Source organism: Loxodonta africana, chromosome 2 (genome assembly GCF_030014295.1).
Source record: "Loxodonta africana isolate mLoxAfr1 chromosome 2, mLoxAfr1.hap2, whole genome shotgun sequence".
Classification (NCBI taxonomy): domain Eukaryota; kingdom Metazoa; phylum Chordata; class Mammalia; order Proboscidea; family Elephantidae; genus Loxodonta; species Loxodonta africana.
Genome location: NC_087343.1, coordinates 88,273,456 through 88,293,262, shown reverse-complemented (window position 1 = coordinate 88,293,262; position 19,807 = coordinate 88,273,456). Strand labels below are relative to the sequence as shown.

The 19,807-nt window shown below is 37.5% G+C and overlaps 1 protein-coding gene across 13 annotated transcripts in view; it reads right to left on the bottom strand.

Annotated features, from left to right (window-relative positions):
- The window catches only part of XRCC4 (X-ray repair cross complementing 4), a 342,053-nt gene that overhangs the window by 307,874 nt on the left and 14,372 nt on the right, over window positions 1-19,807 (bottom strand). For 4 of the 13 annotated variants that reach the window (XR_010318853.1, XM_064273791.1, XM_064273796.1 and 1 more), the window contains exon 1: window positions 7,153-18,321. The exons of 1 other annotated variant lie outside the window; for it this stretch is intronic. Coding sequence is in view for 9 of the 12 variants with exons in the window: in XM_064273791.1 (XP_064129861.1) it covers window positions 7,153-7,198 (46 nt within the window). In the remaining 3 variants the exon portion in view is untranslated. Of the gene's footprint in view, window positions 1-1,099; window positions 3,120-7,152; window positions 18,349-19,807 lie in introns of those variants that run through there. 8 more of the 13 variants (XR_010318852.1, XM_064273778.1, XM_064273800.1 and 5 more) reach the window with 6 other exon arrangements.

Sequence of the window (19,807 nt, the reverse complement as noted above, 5' to 3'; positions counted from 1 at the left end):
CCATGGTTCTCTTTTTCTTACTGATTTGTTCTTTATTCTAGTACGTCAATAAAATATATATTATAAAGAATATGTACACAGAGATAAAGATTTTGTGAATAGTTACCTTTTCATTCTCACAATTGCATCTTTAGATGAAAAGAAATCCTTAATTTTAGTGAAATAGAATTTATCAATTTTTTAATGTTATAGTGTTTTTTTTTCATTCTGTTTAAGAACTCTTTAGTCACTAAGATGTTCTCCTATATTTAAATCTGTAATCTACCTGGGGTTTTTTTTTTTTTTTTTGGTATGGTGTCAGGTAGGACATATTTTTCCCACATGGCTATCCAAATGACCCCATACTATTTATGGAAGACTATCCTTTTCCCAGCCACACTGTAGTGTTACCTTTGTCATAAACCATGTTACTGTGTATGTGTGGATCTGTTTCCAGAACCTTCATTTGTCCCATTAGTCAGGTTTTCTATCCATATACCAATCTCATACTATGTTAATTGCTATAGATTTTTAATAAGTCTTCATAACTGAGACTGGGCCCATAACACAGAATTTTCTTTTATGGGGTGAGGGTACAAGAACTGCTTATGAAAGGCCATATTTTGCCTCTATAGTATTTACACAAACACACACACAGTGCACAGGCTATTTCTTCTTAAATGTGCCTCAAGAATCTTGATTACATTTAGCTTTGACATAACTTTGTGAAAGAAAAAAACACCACTTAGATTTCCCATAAAACGATAATTACTTTCATTGCTACTTTTTAACATATTTGAAACAAGTGATAATATTCTAATTACAGAGACAAATTTGTTTAATATTCAACATTCCAGATGTCTGTCAGTAACTCATTCTGCCTTCATAATAATAGAAAGAGCTTTAATACCATTAATGTTAAAAAACAAAAAAAAATTGGAAGATCAGATTAGCTTTATGAACATCTTTGAATAGAATTATTCATGTTTCAAATATTTTTCACTTTTCTGATTAACTCTACCTACTCATCACAAAAAGTAAATGATTTTTTTTATTCTATTGTATTGAACTCGAGAATGAAACTCAGACTGCTACATTTGAACCATGTTTAAGCACTTACCATATTAATAGCTCAAATATGGCAACACAATCTTCTTCAAGTATTTTGTGCCTTGGTTCAGAAGTGTTTTCTTTATATCAGCTGAGGCTTCATTCCCTGATAATATACTATTGAAGCCAGTTTTGAAAGCACCTCATTCTCTTACTTACTAAGGTCACCCTCTCGTTAAATACCAAATACAAAATATCTAAGAATAAACCACAGAAACAGAAAAAAAGGATGACTTGGAACATCTTTTAAGATTCAGTAAGGGCAGATCGACCATCTCTTTGTTGTCACCAGCACTGTAAATGGGAATAGTCAGTGATAGTTTTTTGCCTGAAGACTACTTGAAGAAGGGGGGTGGGCCCTCTTCAGAAGGACTGATTGATTAGGGCTATAAGAAAGCCTGTGTTTTGTTTTCAAAGGGCACGATAGGTCACACTAGTATCAGCACCTCTCCCAGCTAGAGCCAAGGATCTAAGACAAGCCTGCAGGTGGAAACAGTTGAGTACCACCCCAAATTTGTACATCAGTAGCTTTATTGAGAGCCCAGAACAGTTGAGAATTGAGAAGCTTATCTTTAGTACTTTGTGTCTTTGATAACTTGGCTTTTCTCTCAGAAAAGAAATAAGTTGTTGGCTGGTATGCCATTGATGTGATCTACATTCTGAACAAATACCATTCACAGTTGCTTCTGAATAAACAAGACGCTTTTCAAATTACTTTACAAAGAATTTTGTATGCCCTTTTGGATGCTGATAAGACACGCTGCAGAAGCCAACACACTTAGGTCAGCTCAAGTTAGTTACAACACTGTATCATTGATAACACCATTTTGAATTTGAGCTTCTTTTATTTTCCTGTATAGTAAGTTATGGCTTCCTTTCAAGCTGTTTGGGCTGCAGGTGTTCTAACTTCTGCAGCGATGCCAGGAAGTTGTACTTACAGATCAGAAAGGGCTAAATGCATGTTTCTAATGAAGCAATTAACTTAAGTGCCCCCTTGTAGAGAAAAGTAGTCGATACCTAAAGTGAGTTCAGAATAAAGATTAGCAAATAGCACATGCTGTTAATAGTCTGTAATTAGATTCCTGATCCCATTATTCTGTGTTACCTTATTTTTTTAAATAAAGGAAAAGAAATTAAATGTAAATTGCAAGCCAAACGTGCTGTGATAGATTTTTTTAAATGTCCTATTGTATTAGAAAAATTAAAGAATAAGAACTGTCTTAGTTTTCTAAAAACCAAAACACCCTAACTGTTGCCTTCGAGTCGATTCTGACTCATAGCAACTCTATGGGACAGAGAGAACTGGCCTATGGGGTTTTCAAAACTGTAATCCACTTGTCTATCAGTCTGTCGTACTGTAGGGGCTTGTGTGTTGCTGTGATGCTAGAAGCTATGCCACTGACATTTCAAATATCAGCAGGGTCACTTAAGAGTGGACAGGTTTCAGCTGAGCTTGCAGAATATCACAGACTAGAAGGAAGGACCTGGAGGTATACTTCTGAAAAAACTGGACAGTGAAAACCTTATGAATAGCAGAAGAACACTGTCTGATATAGTGCCAGAAGACGAGGCCTTCCGTTTGGAAGGCACTCAAAATACAACTAGGGAAGAGCTGCCTACTCAAACTAGAAAAGACCTTAATAACGTGGTTGGAGTAAAGCTTTCGAGGCCTTCATTTGATGAGGTGGCACCACTCAAGATGAGAAGAGACAGCTGCAAACACCCATTAATAAATAATAGAACACAGAATGTGCGAACTATGAATCAAGGAAAGTTGGACATCATCAAAGATGAAATGGAACGCATAAAGGTCGATACCCTGGGCATCGTTAGCTGAAATGGACTGATATTGGCCATTGTGAATCAGACAATCATATGGTCCACTATGTTGGGAATAACAAATTGAAGAGGAATAGCGTCACATTCATCATCAAAAAGAAAATTTGAAGATCTACCCTAAAGTACAATGCTGTCAGTGATAGGATAATATTAATATGCCTGCAAGGAATAACAGTTAATAAAACTATATATTCAAAGGCCAAAGATGAAGAAGCTGAAGATTTTTACCAAGTTCTGCAGTCTGAAATTGACCAAACATGCAATCAAGATGTATTGATTAATTACTGGTGATTGTAATGCAAAAGTGGGAAAAAAAGAAAAAGGATTGGTAGTTGGAAAATATGACCTACCTGATAATAAAGATGCCAGAGATGGCATGATAGAGTTTTGCAAGATCAATGACTTATTCATTGCAAATTCCTTTTTTCAACAACATAATACTGCGCCATCACGACTCCTTATAGTTTAATTAGGTAGTATCAACAATTGATACTACTGCATAATTCTGCTCATTTCCAGTCAGCCCCTGGCCTTGTTCTGACTCATCATATGGAGCTTTTCCATCGCCTTTTTCCACAGATGTAGTCAATTTGATTCCTGTGTATTCCATCTGGTGAGGTCCACACGTACAGTCACCATTTATGTTGCTGAAAAATGGTATTTGCAATGAAGAAACTGTTGGTCTTTCAAAATTCTATCATGTATTCTATCTCACAGTTTAAGGGGCTAGAAGTGCGAATTTAGGGTGCTTGCTCTAGGGAAAGGCTTACTCTCTGTAGGTTCTGGAAGAAGGTCCTTGTATCTTTTCAGCTTCAGCTCCTGGGCTATCTTTGTGTGGCTTCGCATCTCTCTTCCCCCATCTCTGCTTCTTCAACTTGCTTGTTTAATCTCCTTTATATCTCAAGAGATTGACTCAAGATATACCCTACACAAGTCCTGTCTTGTTAACATAACAGACAACCCATTCCCAAATGGAATTATAACCACAGGCATAGAAATTCGGATTTATAACACATATTTTTGGGGGATCACAATTCAATCCATAAGAGGAGCATATTTACTTACTAGATGAAAAGGAAAGAAAGGTTTAAGTGACAAAACACTGGGCTATTTACTTTTGATAAGACAAACATCACTCATAGAATTTGGGAAAACTAAGTGGAAAGAAAAGAACTGTTTTCTTATTTGTCATACATTATTGATGTAGTGGTTGAGTTAGGCTGCTAACCAAAAGGCTGGCAGTTCACATCCACCAGCCGCTCCTTGGAAACCCTATGGGGCAGTTCTACTGTATCCTATAGGGTTGCTATCAGTCAGAACTGACTCAACGGCACCTAAGAACAACAACATTCAATGTTTGTCTTTCTATCAGCATTTCCACACTGAAGATTTTTCACTTCATAATTTACCCTAGCATTTTCATCATTAATAGCACATCGACTTACTTGCTGGTTGATGTTATCTGCCTGACCAAAGGGTAAATTAAGATTTTATTTGAAAAATGACCACAAAATCAATTTACCTTTATATTTTCAAAGCAATTAAAATACAAAAATACCAAAGTAACCTTCTATATTAGAAGTGCTTTCCTGAAATAATGTTTTCAAGTCAGAATTTTCTAAACCCTAAGGGTAAAGAATGTACAGGATTTTTAAATACCTTTCTAATCACATCAGGGTTATCCCCATCCTAACCATGTGGATTCACCTGGTATTTTCCTGGTTTTAGCACTTAAAATTCTATGTCCATGAAAAATTTTCAATCCCAGGCAAACTGGGATGGTTGGTCACCCAAATTAGAGCAAAATACAGGTACAACTGCTGATATAATCTTGTTTGAAAATTTGTAATGTACAGCGAATGTTCAAGGAAACATTAAGTTAACAATCTGATGCTTTAGGAATAAAGCATCAGAACTATAAAATAAACTTTGAAAATCAGAGGTCTCTACCATGGTCTGGGTCCATTCTCAATTACTTCCTATGTCTGTGGAATGCCGGATGCTACCATTCCAGAATCATACTGCTCACTTCCACTGCTTATCTTTTACAAACACCATTAATAATCATTGTGAAGTGAGCCATTTAAGTTTCATTTTCTCCTTTACCTTGCCCTATGAAGTGGGTATTACAAAGTAATAAAATGACCTAACTCCTGCATAAATTTCCCTAGATTCAAAAATGCCTTTAAAATTAGACCCAAAGTTCCAAGACTATGACTCCCTTCCTATTCATCGAACAGCCCCTCTCAATTACAAATAACCTTGACAGAAAGGATGAAAGTATACCTACTATTTTGGAAACTTTCTAAACTTTCACAAGAACACTTTAGCTCTAATTACAGAGTTTCACGTGAGAATGACATTTAACAGAACTGAAGAGCAGAAAACAGATAAGATAGTACCTGAAATATAGCATTAGCTAAACAGTCCTTTGTCAATAAGAGCTTGGGTAATTATGATTTCTTCAGTCTTGAAATTTTTTATTCCTCTCTTATATTTTAATTTCAGAAGTGTTTTCACATGAAACACTGTCAGCTAAGTTTACACACAGCCTTGTCTGCTTGAAAAACGCACTGCTCAGAAATGAAATATAATTAAATTATATGGGAAAAGAGCAAGACTTTCACTGTACTTTTACTCCCACTCATAAACCCATGATTTACTTATAACAGTACCCATTTACATGCCTGTTTTCTAATGGCAAACAAGGGGATGGTTGATAAGATTGGGGTTCAAGTGAAATAAGAGTTAATTCTGATAAAATAAAACCTATATCCTCAATTTTTGATACTTCCTGATTCAGCTATAAGGAGTCATGATGGTGCAGTGTGGTTAAGTACCCAGCTGCTTAACAAAAGGTCAGTGGTTTGAACCCATTGGCTGTTCAGCAGGAGGAAGACTTGGCAGTCTGCTTCTGTAAGGATCACAGGCTTTGAAACCCTGTGGGACAGGTTGTACTGTGTCTATAACATCATTATGAGTTGGAATTGACTCGACGGCACACAAAGACAATTCAGCTATACTAAAGCATTTCGGTTGAACCGCATGAATTTGCCAATATTTAACAATTTTTAGCAACAAAAATGGCAATTTCATATGGTTCAAATTATAGTAACAGTCGTAACCAGCACATGAAGACTTACATTCCTAATTAGGTGAGTCATCACGTACTTATTTCCCATGCTGCAGTTTCTGAGTCTAAATCATTTTCAACTACATCACTGAACATATTCTGGACAACTCCACTGGGAGGAAGTTTCAAGGTATAAGTGAAAGATGTCAATTCTGTGTTCCCTTAGATGATGCAATCTCAAACTGAACTCGAACTCAGTACCTGCTAAAACTTAAATCCAGCTCCGTCCTCTTCAGCACAGATATAAATCCTAATATTTCAAAGGGCCACGCAGGCCAAAAATAAGCCCACATATGAGGGATGGGGACTATAGCAAACCGGAGACTGCAAGTGACTATATAAAAGTAGCAGCTGCTATTCAGTGCCAGCAGATTGTGGATAAGAACTGGCTGTTGGTGGCCAGCCATTCCGATTATTCAAGAAACCTATAATTCATATTTTTATGTAGAAGTCGCCTAACTTTTAAATATTGGCTCGTATTTTTTAAAAGACACTGGGATGCCAAACAAAACAGCCTTAGTCCAACTCCTAAGGCCAAAAGTTTTCAACCTTTCAATGGATCTGGAACCAACTTCTTCATCCCCAAACTCTTGAAATAGAGAATCTTGACCTGACAAATCTGATGCTTTCCAATGTCACTGGCTAAAGGGGCCTAGATGGCCTCTCACGACTAAAGTGATTACTGAAATATAGCAAGTCAGGCAGACACTGAACTCCTTCACTTACCTCCACGCTGATCAAATATTGAACACTCGAACAAAAAAGAGGGAGAGCAGGAATCCAGCCACCAATACAACAGATGCTTATTTGGCTCCTGCCAGATGCCAGGTACTATGCTAGGTATTGGCTGGGGATACGCATGTAAATAAAAGACATCTCCCCTGATGGCAGAACATTTATAATCTCATGAAAAGAGAGTCAAATAGCACATGTTACAAAATAGCATGATAAGAGCTATAATAGGGTAGGAAAGGGTGACAGGAGAATCAAGATCAGAGGTACACAGACTGAGACAGTCACAGGAGGCTTTTTGGAGGAAGTGACATATAAGACCAGAACTAAAGGATAGGAAGGAGGAATTCTGAACCCACCGTTGTCCCTTTGTTCATGTCCTTCACTCTCCTGAAATATCCACATCCAGCCTATACTTGTCAAAATCTATTCATTCTCTCAAGGCCCAGAAGTCTGGAAAACAAGATTATGATCAGTTTCTAAGGAGCCTAGTTGTCAATCACATTATTCCCCACTGAAAAGAGGGTCTGATTTAGGGAGTATATGAGAATAATCAGCTCTACCCTCTGACCAAAGAGGCCCTGTCTTAGTTACCCAGTGCTGCTATAACACAAATATGACAAATGGATGGCTTTAACAAAGAGAAATTTATTCTCTCACAGGGCGTTAGCTCCAAGGGAAGGCTTTCTTTCTCTCTCTCAGCTCTGGGGGAAGGTCCTTGTTATCAATCTTCCCTTGGGTCTAGGAGCTTCTCAGCACACGGGCCTCAAGTCCAAAGGATGTGCTATGTTCCTCATTCTTCTTGCGTGGTGGAATGAGGTCCCTATCTCTCTGCTTGCTTCCCTCCCCTTTTATCTCTTGGAAGATAAAGGGTGCCGCAGGCCATATCCCAGGGAAACTCCCCTTACTTGGGGTCAGGGATATGGCCTGAGTTAACGATGTTATATCTCACCCTAATCCTCTTTAACATAACCAAATCTTGCCTCATTAACCACAGGCAGAGATTAGGATTTACCAAATACAGGAAAATTACATTAGATCACAAAATGGAAGACAATCACACAATCCTGGGAATGATGGCCTAGCCAAGTTGACACATATTTTTGGAGTACACAATTCAATCGACGACAGGCCCCGAGCTGAATTACTCACACTGAATGACTCCGAAAGGAACTTAAAGTACGTGCCTAGTGACTCAATGAAATAGGATTTTGAGAGCTTCAAAATTCCAGTACCACTCTGTTGGCTTTCCAAGTTTTGGCCTCTATAACATTTGAATGAAGCAAACAATGAAGTTAATCCATATTAGAAGTCAATTATTAACAAGGTATCACAAATGTGGAGGCTGTGTTTCCACAACATGAGATGGTAGTGTCTGGCAACAAAAAGTTACCCACAAAAGTGGCACTAAGGTCACACAGTTAAGAAAGCACCTCTTTACATGATCCTATTAATCAGAAAGACGAATCAGTGGTCTTTCTATTGCTGTAACTAACTTCATCTTTGAAACTAAATCCTAAAAAGATTGTTGTTGTTATTAGCTGCCATCAAGTCTTCCCCCAATCCATGGTGACCCACGCACAATGGAACAAAAAGCTACCCAATGATCATTTGCGAATTGGACCACTGTTTGTACTGTTGTGATCCATAGGGTTTTCACTGGATGATTTTCAGAAGTAGTCAGGCCTTTCTTCCTGAAAAGATTACTAGAATTCTTCCAAGGATTCTAAAATAGCACTGAATTAAAAACGTTTATCACAATAAAGCACAGTAAGCCATCCGCAATCTTCAAAATCCAGAATTATCAAGAATGATTTTCTCATTAGGGCAAACTTGGAAATGTTAGATGCTTTAGGAAACATATGAAATAACCATTTTTTTAAATCAAAGTCTTCCCCAAAAGAATTAATGAAATGTCTAGTAACAAACCTACAGCTCATCTGTCAGTTTGTCATATTGTGATGGCTTGCGTGTTGCTCTGATGCTGGAAGCTATGCCACCAGTATCTCAAATACCAGCAGGGTCACCCATGGTGGACAGGTTCCAGTGGAGCTTCCAGACTAAGACAGACTAGGAAGAAAGACCTGGTGCTCTATATGTTAAAAAAAACTGGCCAGTAAAGCCTTATGAATCTCAGTTGAACAGTCTTCCCCCAAAAAATTAATGAAACGTCTAGTAACAAATAAAGCTATTTTGTGCAACAGAAATAAGCTTAATTTTACAATGCAAAACTTAAAAGGCCAATCTGAGAAGCCAACCAAAGTTAAATTAATTTCAAAGTCACTTAATACAGTGAAAAAAAAAAAAAGAAAAAGAAACCCGAACTTCCAAGTAAGTTGCAATAGTGAAGTGACATCAATCTGTGGAAAACCAGTTGCAATTAATCCACTCGATCTACCAAACAAACATTCATTAAGAGTGCTATGTACAAACTTCATGTTCTGTAGAGACTCCAGCAGATTTAAAAAAATAATAATGATATCTACCTTCTAGAAACTTTTAATCCAGCTAGGATAATATGACATAATAAACCAAAAAAACAAAAAAAAAACCATTGCTGTAGAGTCGATTCTGACTCATAGTGACCATATACGACAGAGTAGCACTGCCCCACAGTTTCCAAAAAGTGCCTGGTAGATTCAAACTGCTTGCCCTTTGGTTAGCAGCCTTAGCACTTAACCACTACGCCACCAGGGTCTCCATAATAGACATAATAGAGTTCTATAAAATTATAACTAAAATAGAAGGTAGCAGACTATTTTGCTCAAGGGGCGTTAAAGTATAATAAAGTAATGAGGAAGAGATATGTTAAAGATCTATTGATAAGATATGAAGCTGCTGCATTTTTCTAATGTAAAAAAAGAATTCAGGGCCAAAATAAACAAAAATAAGGGCAATAACAGAATGTTCATATGAGGAACCCAGTGTTAATAAAATATCAAAAAAAAAAACACCTAATAAATTCACTCGAAGCAACAATGCAATTCTAATGCCTTGAAAATTACCTTTTATTGACAAGTGAAATGCTATTATTCTATTCAATTCTGCATGCATGAACACTCTACTTTGGCCAAAGTACATGGATGTCCAATGAAGCATAAAAAATACAAAATTCTTTCAAGATATCCACATATATGCCAACTGAAGCGAACAGTTTTTGTTATAACAAAGGATTCTGCTATTTGGTATGTAACCCAGTAATCCAGTGCTGTCCAGTCGATTCCAAATAAATTATTAAATTACTCTATCAAATATGCTATTCAAAAACAAGGTTGTAGTAAGTTTTTTATATATTTTAGTATGACATCTTCTTTAACCAAATAATGGATAAATGATGACTAGGTCCATTTTTATAACACTTTTGTTATTTTGAAATGCTTAAATTTTTTCTTAACTCTTGTTTGGAAGTTAACCGTAATAGAGGTTATCAGTGTAGCTGGTAGCCAGTAAGATTCAACCAGTGAGAACTTTCCAGAATATGAAGATCATGGTTAGGTAGTTAGATGGGAACATTCAGTTCACGTATGATTGGCTTAATATCTATCGTGGTTCTTTAATTCAGGATATAATAAGAGAAAAAGAGACAGAGAGAGAGAAGTAATAAATTGAAAAGAAAAACAAGATAAAACTGCTGAAAAAGTAAATTAAGCACATATTTAATTAATAATAATAGCTAATACAGAACCTAACCAAAATCAAACCAGTTGCCATCGAGTCAATTCCAAGTCATGGTGACCTCATGTGTTACAGAGTAGAACTGCTCCACAGGGTTTACTTGGCTGTAATCTTTATGGAAGCAAATCACCAGGCCTTTCTTTCACAGCACCATTGGGTGGGTTTGAACCACCAAAATTTAGGTTAGTAGTCAAGTATAAACCATTTGTGCCACACAGGGACCTTATTATACAGATAGAGCTTCATTAAATTATTAACGTCTAATGAAAACTCAAGCCTCAAGGGGCTGTCAATGAGGGGCTGGAACGAAAAAAATATTGAGCATATGCCATGAACTGTGCTACAAATTTTACGTATATTGCTCTAATCCTCATAGTCGCCCATTTTAGAAATAAGAGCACTAAAATTCATCAAGGTTAAGTAAGGGCAGAAGTGTTTTCAAATCCAGGCTTATCCAATACTCTTCCCAGAAGAGACGTCTCAGCCACGGAGAGCCTCTACATGGGTATCATATTTGACCTCACTTCCTGGCTCTCAGTCTCTCTCTGAATTTTTTCAGTGAATAATTATTAAGATACCATAGCCAATGCTATCTTTTACCTTTAAATGTTCTTTGCTTCTGCTGTTATTAAATTGCCTTACCTTAACCTATGAACAAGGAGCCCTGATGCAACAAAGGTTAAGCACTGGGTTGCTAATCAAAATATCAGTGGTTTGAACCCATCAGCTGCTCCATGGGAGAAAAGATCTGGCAATCTTCTCCTGCAAAGATTTACAGGCTAGGAAACTCCATGGGGCAGTTCTACCCTGTCCTATAGGGTTGCTACAAATTAGAATCTATTCAATGTCATACAACAACCACCACCACCACTAATCTCTGATTAGGTGCTTTCCAGTAAGTTTCAACTCATAGCAGCTCTATGTACAACAGAACAAAACACTGCTAGGTCCTGCACCATCCTCACAATCCTTGCTATGATTGAGCCCACTGTTGGAGCCACTGTGTCAATCCATCTCATTGAGGAGCTTCCTCTTTTTCATTGACCCTCTACTTTACCAAGCATGATGTCTTTCTCTAAGGACTGTTTTCTCCTGAAAACATGTCCAAAGTATATGAGATGAAATCTCTCCATCCTCACTTCTAAGGGGCATTCGGGCTGTACTTCTCCCAAGACAGATTTGCTTGTTCTTCTGATAGTGCATGGTATACTTAATATCCTTCTCCAACACCACAATTCAAATGCATCAATTCTTCTTTGGTCTTCCTTATTCATTGCTCAGCTTTCATATGCATATGAGGTGATTGAAAAAATCTGTGGCTTGAGTCAGATGCATCAAAATGACGTCTTTGCTTTTTTACACTTTAAAGAGGTCTTTTGCAACAGCACTGGGGTTTTTTTTTGCAACAGATTTGTCCCATGCAATACTTCCTTTGATTTCTTGGCTGAGGCTTCAATGGGTATTAACTGTAGATCCGAGTAAAATGAAATCCTTGACAACTTCAGTACTTCCTTTGATTTCTTGGCTGAGGCTTCAATGGGTGTTAATTGTGGATCCTAGTAAAATGAAATCCTTGACAACTTCAGTATTTTCTTCGTTTATCATGATGTTGCTTATTGGTCCAGCTGTGAGGTTTTTTGTTTCCCTTATTTTGAGGTATAATCCATAGTGAGGCTGTAGGCTTCAAATCCTCTTCACTTTCAGTGAGCAAGGTTGTGTCATCTGCATATCACAGGTGGTTAATGAGTCTTCCTCCAATCCTGATGCCCCATTCTTCTTTATATAGTCCAGCTTCTCATATTATTTGCTCAGCACATAGACTAAATAAGTATGGTGAAAGGATACAACCTTGACGTACACCTTTCCTGATTTTAAACCAGGCAGAATCCCCTTCAGTGCAGCTTGGACTTCTTCCTTCAATACCATCGGTTCTTAATCACATGCTACCTCCTGACGTGGTTGAATATCGACCAATTCTTTTTAAAACAGTGACTCTGTGTATTACTTCCATCTTTCACTCAATATTTTCCCCATAAAATTCTGCAGTATTGGAACTCAAGGCTTCAATTTTTAATTCAATTCTCTCAGCTTGATTAACACGAAGCGTGTTCTTCCTTTGTGGTTTTCTAACTCAAGTTGTTTAAACATTTCATTATAATACTTTATTTTTTTCTTCTCAAACTGCCCTTTGAAATCTTCAGTTCAGCTCTTTTACTTCAGTTCTTCCATTTGCTTTAGCTACTCAATGTTCAAGAGCAAATTTCAGAGACTCTTCTGATACACATTTTGGCCTTTTCTTTCTTTCCTGTCTTTTTAAAGACCTTTTATTTTCTTCATGTATGATGTCCTTAATGACATTCCACAACTTGTCTGGTCTTTGGTCATTAGTGTTCAAGGCATCAAATCTATTCTTGAGATGGTCTCTAAATTCAGGTAGGATATATTCAAGGTCGTACTTTGGTTCTCATGGACTTGTTTTAATTTTTTTTCAACTTCGACTTGAACTTGCATATGAGAAATTGATGTTACTACACAGATCTAATTCATGTTATTGTTGTTGTTAGGTGCCGTCACGTCGGTTCCGACTCAAACATTGCCTAGTCATGTGCCATCCTCACAATCGTTGCTATGTTACACTGTTGGAGCCACTGTGTGAAGCCATCTCATTGAGAGCCCTCCTTTCTTTTGCTGACTCTCTGTTTTACCAAGTATGATATCCTTCTCCACGGACTGGTCCCTCTTGATAACACGTCCAAAGTACATGAGACAAAGTCTCACTACCCTCACTTCTGAGGAACATTCTGGCTGTACTTCTTTCTAAGACAGATTCATTTGTTCTTCTGGCAGTCCATGGTATATGAAATATTCTTCCCCAACACCGTAATTCAAATGAATTAATTCTTCTTCAGTCTTCTTTATTCATTGATTAACTTTTGTATGCATACGAGGTAACTGAAAATACAATGGCTTGGGTCCAGCACACCTTAGTACTCAAAGTGACATAACCTGATATATAACCCAGAATTTCACATTTGGATACTTCCAATACTACAGGCTAAGTTTATTATGCAAGATTACTACACCTTCTCCCCATATATTTGGTGTATTTTAGATTATTCTAACAACAAAATATAATCATTTCCTTCTTTTACTAATGGACACAACTATTCAATTCCTAAAGATAAACATTTCTTTGAGTCTCTATATGGCTCAAGACATATACAGGAAGTCCTAACTTCATTTATTTTAATAGGGAAGAGGTAAGAAGTTACTGGAGTATAATTACAGGTTTATGTTCAGTAAATATACCAATATATTTAAGTGTTCCCTTACTCTTTCTTTCCCCATACTCTGGTCTGTCTCTCTTTCTCTCTCCCTTTTTTCTTGATACAAATTCTGTCTGAAAGCCAAACAATATATTTTGAGGTGCAAATACAAAAGAACTCAAAACCCATTGCCTTAAATATACTTCCATAGAAAAACCCATAAATTCTCTATACACCACTATCTATAGTATATTCATGCTAAAAAGAAAAAAAAATAATAAACCTGAATCTGGTCACACCTCTGGATCTACCAATTTACAAGAAACATAAGGGACAGAGGAGCTTGTTAAACAACACCAAGAGAATAAAATAGGCAAAATCTAGACTGTGGGAAACTCCATGGGGTAAATGATCCAGTTTCTTCAACAAATAAGTTTCAGTAAAAAAGGCATGGGTGGGCAGGTTGCAATCTAGAGATTAAAAGATACTTAATGGACATAAGCATCTGAAATTTATAGACCTTATTTAAATTATGATTCAACCAACAGTTAAAAATTCATGAGACCATTTGAGAAATTTGAAAACAGACAAGATATTTGATGATTCTAGGGAATTTTTGTTAATTTTTTAAGCATGATTATAGAATTATAGTTAGTTTTTTTTTTTTTTTTTAAGTGCCTTTGCTTTTTAAGAGATACATACTAAAATATTTCCAGATAAAATGATACAATGTCTGGGATTTGTTTCAAAATAATACAGAAAGAAAGAATGAAGTTGGAGTAGAATATACATGAAATAAAATGAACCGAGTTGATAATTGTGCTGGGTGATGAATGCATGATCCATTACACTACTCTCTCTACTTCTGTATATATTTGAAATCCTCCATAATAAAATATATAAGAAAAGAATTTTGATAAGTGTAATCTGATCAACAGGCTAATTATGTTTACTATAGGATATCTCTGTGTAAATACTAAAACAAAAATAGGAGAAGTATATTCTTCAATACATAATTCTTCAAAACTTAGGAACCAATTTACAGAAGCATTAGACTAAGTACAGGCTCCTTGGTAAATATTCCTTTCTGATAAGCACTACACCAGGAATACTGGCACATAATTCACTGGTGAATTTTACTGTACAACACGGTATCAAAGATACTAAAGCTGAAAAAACATTGTTTTTATATTCAACTGAAAAGTTATCTAGTAATAAAAAATATCTGAGGAGGCAGGACCAAGATGGTGCAGTAGTCAGATGCTTCCTGTGGTCCCTCTTACAACAAAGACCTGAGAAAACAAGTGAATTGATTATATATGGCAATCCAGGAGCCCTGAACATCAAAGGCAAAGTTGAGGAATCGCACTGACCAGCATGGGAAGGGAGAGACAGTTCAGAAGCTGCGAGGAGTTGCCAGGCCTGACCCAGTAGGCCAGGATTGGCTGGTGCCAGCAGTGAGGTAAGCAGTGGCATTCGGGATGCATTTTACATCGGGTGAGACCAAGTAGCAAAAAGTCTACTCACGCCTCCAGAATCAGTGAAAAGCAGCGTTCATTCGGTAAAAGATAAATATATGCGCCTCACCTACCATGCAAATCAAAAAACACCCCTTTGGGGAAAAAACACTCTCCCACCTCTCTGCTCCCTTCCTGCTTTGCACTGGGTCTGAGTTGATTTCAGAGACTGCCGTGTCCCCTGGGCCAGCAGTAGGACCCATCACGTGCCCTGAGCCATTCTCCCAGCCTTGGAGAAGGAACAAATTAACAAACAGGGGAAAAATAATCTGCAAGCTCTCCTAAGTTGGGAACTCAGGACAGGCGCAGCCCCTTTTTTCTAGGCACAGGCGTAAGGGGTCCGTGGACTTTGAATGCCTTTCACTCCTGCATAGACCTGTGTGGGCCCATTTCAACAGCGTAGGCCCCCAGTAGCACAGCACAACAGGATATATACCTGAAGTCTAACTTCAACAGTTCAGCTATATGGTGGAAAGGCAGGTTTATGACATTTGACATCGTTCTGCCTATGAAGCAGGGTCCTCACCTACCCACATCAGGGGCCTGAGGACTGGTGGCTCCACAGACTCCACCTAGCCACCTGCAACAGGGGTCCAAGAATAAGTGGTGTCTCCCAGTCCTTATTGTCAATAGCACTGGGTGCCCACAGTCTAGCTGCAAAACCCACCCACTCTCGGGAACAGGGAAATGCTTTCCTCACAGGCACGCAAGGACAGCTGTCAGGCCCCTGCCTTGCTCAGCACGTGATCTCCTACTGCAGCCAGATACCTATGCTTACACCAATCACTCCTGCCTGTCTAGGGCTGCAGGTGAGAGCCTGCACCACACACTTGGTAACCAACTGCCTGGACACCTAAGCTGAATTCATACAAGAAAAGTAAATGGACTCCTGGGCTCACATACCTAGTAACATCTCTAACCACCTGGTGATAGGACATTAGAGCTTCAAAGCCTCCAATAATCAAACTAGCTCACTCAAGTACCCTATCTGGGCATATCAAAACAAGAAGCTAGGACACAGGAAGCAAGCATAAAATAAATGCATACAATAACTTATTGATGGCTCGAAGACAAAATTCAATATCAAATCACATAAAGAGGCAGACCATAACTGCTTCAGCAAGCTCCCAAAACAAAGAATAAAGAAATCTTCAGGATAAACGGAACTTCCTGGAATTACCAGGGGGAGAATACAAAAGATTAATACACAGAGCTCTTCAAGAGATCAGGAAGGAAATCAGGCAAAACACAGAACAAGCAAAGAAGCACACAGAAAAAGCAACAGAGGAACTTAAGACAATTAGAGAAGAGCATAATGACAAATTTAATAGGCTGCAAGAATCCATAGAGAGACAGCACATAGAAATCCAGGAGAATAACAATAAAAATTCAGAATTAGACAACTCAGTAGAAAGTCATAGCAACAGAATTGAGGCAATGAAGTCAGAATTAATAAGACTGAAGATAATGCACTTGACACCAACTTATTTGAGGAAAAATCAGATAAAATAATTTTTAAAAAAATGAAGAAACACTAAGAATTATGTGGAACTCTATCAAGAAGAATAACCTATGAGTGATTGGAGTACCAGAACAGGCAAGGATAACAGAAAATACAGAGAGAATTGTTGAAGATTGGTTGGCAGAAAACTTCCTTGATATCATGAAAGATGAGAGGCTATCTATCCAAGATGCTCATCGAACACCACACAAGGTAGATCCCAAAAGAAATTCACCAAGCTATATTATAATCAAACTTGCCAAAACCAAAGATAAGGAGAAAATTTTAAGAGCAGCTATGGATAAATGAAAGGTCACCTAAAAGGAGAGTCAGTAAGACTAAGCTCAGACTACTCAGCAGAAATCATACAGGCAAGAAGGCAACGACATGACATACACAAAGCCAACATATACAAAGCCTTGAAGGAAAAAAACTGAGAACCAAGAATTACATATCCAGCAAAACTGTCTCTCAAATATGAAGGAGAAATTAGGACATTTTCAGATAAACCAAAGTTTAGGGAATACGTAAAAACCAAGCCAAAATTACAAGAAATACTAAAGGGAGTCCACTGGTTAGAAAATCAATAACATCAGACAACAACCTAAGACTAGAACACAGGACAGAATAACCAGATATCAACCCAGATAGGGAAGTCACAGAAATAAGTCAAAGCTAAAACACTCAGAATAGGGAAACAGAGGCATCATTACGTAAAAGATGACATTAAAAAGAAAAAAGAGGGACTAAAAAATGTAGTCATAGCCCTTTCATATGGAGAGGAAGTCAAGGTGATATAAAGAAATAAAAGATTGGTTCAAACTTAGAAAAATAGGGATAAATATTAAGGTAACCACAAAGGAAATTAAGGATCCTACACATCAAAATAAACTACAAGAAAAATACAAAGACTCAGCAAATACAAAATCAACAACACTGAAAAAGATGAAAATACATAAAGAAAAATGACTCAGCATGGAAAATCAAGTGGAACAAAGAAACTGTCAACAATTTAAAAACAGGGACATCAAAATAACAGCACTGAACTCATACCTATCAATAATAATGCTGAATGTAAGTGGACTAAATGCACCAAAACAGAAAGTGGCAGAATGGACAAAAAAAAAAAAACTATCCATCTATATGCTGCCCACAAGAAACGCACCTTAGACTTAGAGACACAAACAAACTAAAATTCAAAAGGATGGAAAAAATACATATCAAGCAAACAACAATCAAAAAAGAACAGAAGTTGGTCTCAACCCACCTGGAGCAAAGGAGAATGAAGAACAACACCAAGGTCACACAACAACTAAGAGCCCAAGAGACAGAAAGGGCCACATGAACCAGAGACCTACATCATCCTGAGACCAGAAGAACTAGTTGGTGCCCGGCCACAACTGATGACTGCCCTGACAGGGAGCACAACAGAGAACCCCTGAGAGAGCAGGAGATCAGTGGGATGCAGACCCCAAATTCTCATAAAAAGACCATACTTAATGGTCTGACTGAGACTAGAGGAATCCCAGCAGTCATGGTCCCCAAACCTTCTGTTGGCACAGGACAGGAACCATCCCCAAAGAAAACTCATCAGACATGAAAGGGACTGGACAGTGGGTGGGTGAGAGATGCTGATGAAGAGTGAGCTAATTATATCAAGTGGTCACTTGATACTGTGTTGGCATCTCCTGTCTGGAGGGGGGATGGGAGGATAGAGAGAGTTGGAAGCTGGCAAAATTGTCACGAAAGGAGAGACTGGAAGGGCTGACTCATTAGGGGGAGAGCAAGTGGGAGTACGGAGTATGGTGTAAATAAACTTATATGTGACAGTCTGACTTGATTTGTAAATGTTCACTTGAAGCTCAATAAAAGTTAATAAAAAAAAAAGAACAGAAGTGGCAATACTAACTTCTGACAAAATAGGCTTTAAAGTAAAATCCACCACAAAGTATAAGGAAAGATACTATATAATGATTAAATAGCCAATACACCGGAAGGCCTTAACCATAATAAATATTTAAATACCCAACAGCAGGGCTCCAAAATACATAAAACAAACTCTAACACCACTGAAAAGAGAGATACCTTTACACAACACTAGGAGATGTCAACACACCACTTTCAGAGAAGGACAGAACATCCAGAAAGAAGCTCAATAAAGACATGAAGATCCAAATGCCACAATCAACCAACTTGACCTCATAGACATATACAGAACACTCCACCCAACAGCAGCCAAGTGTACTTTCTTTTCTAGTGCACATGGAATATTCTCTAGAATAGACCACATATTAGGCCATAAAGCAAGTCTTAACAGAATCCAAAGCATCAAATATTACAAAGCATCTTTTCTGACCATAAAGCCATAAAAGTAGAAATCAGTTAGCAGAAAAAGTAAGGAAAAAAAAAATCAAACACATGGAAACTGAACAACACCTTGCTCAAAAACTACTGAGTTATAAAAGAAATTAAGAACAGAATAAAGAAATTCACGGAATCCAATGTGAATGAAAACACATCCTACCAGAACCTTTGGGACACAGCAAAAGCAGGGCTCAAAGGTCAATTTACAGCAATAAATGCACACATTCAAAAAGAAGAAAGGGCCAAAATCAAAGCATTAACCCTACGACTCAAACAAATAGACAGAGAGCAGCAAAAGAAGCCCTCGGGAACCAGAAGGAAGGAAATAACAAAAATTAGAGCAGAATTAAATGAAATATAGAAAAAAACTGAAAGAGTTAACAAGACCCAAAGCTGGTTCTTTGAAAAGATTAACAAAATCCATAAACCACTGGCCAAACTGACAAAAGGAAAAGAGGAGAGGGAGCAAATAACCCAAATAAGAAATAAGATGGGTGATATCACAACAGACCCAACTGAAATTAAAAGAATCATGAAAAACTGTACTCTAACAAATCTGAAAACCTAGAGGAAATGGACAAATTTCTAGAAACACACTACCTACTAAACTAACGCAAACAGAGGTGGAACAACTAAATAAATCTGTAACAAAAGAAGAGATCCAAAAGTTTATTAAAAAGCCTCAACAACA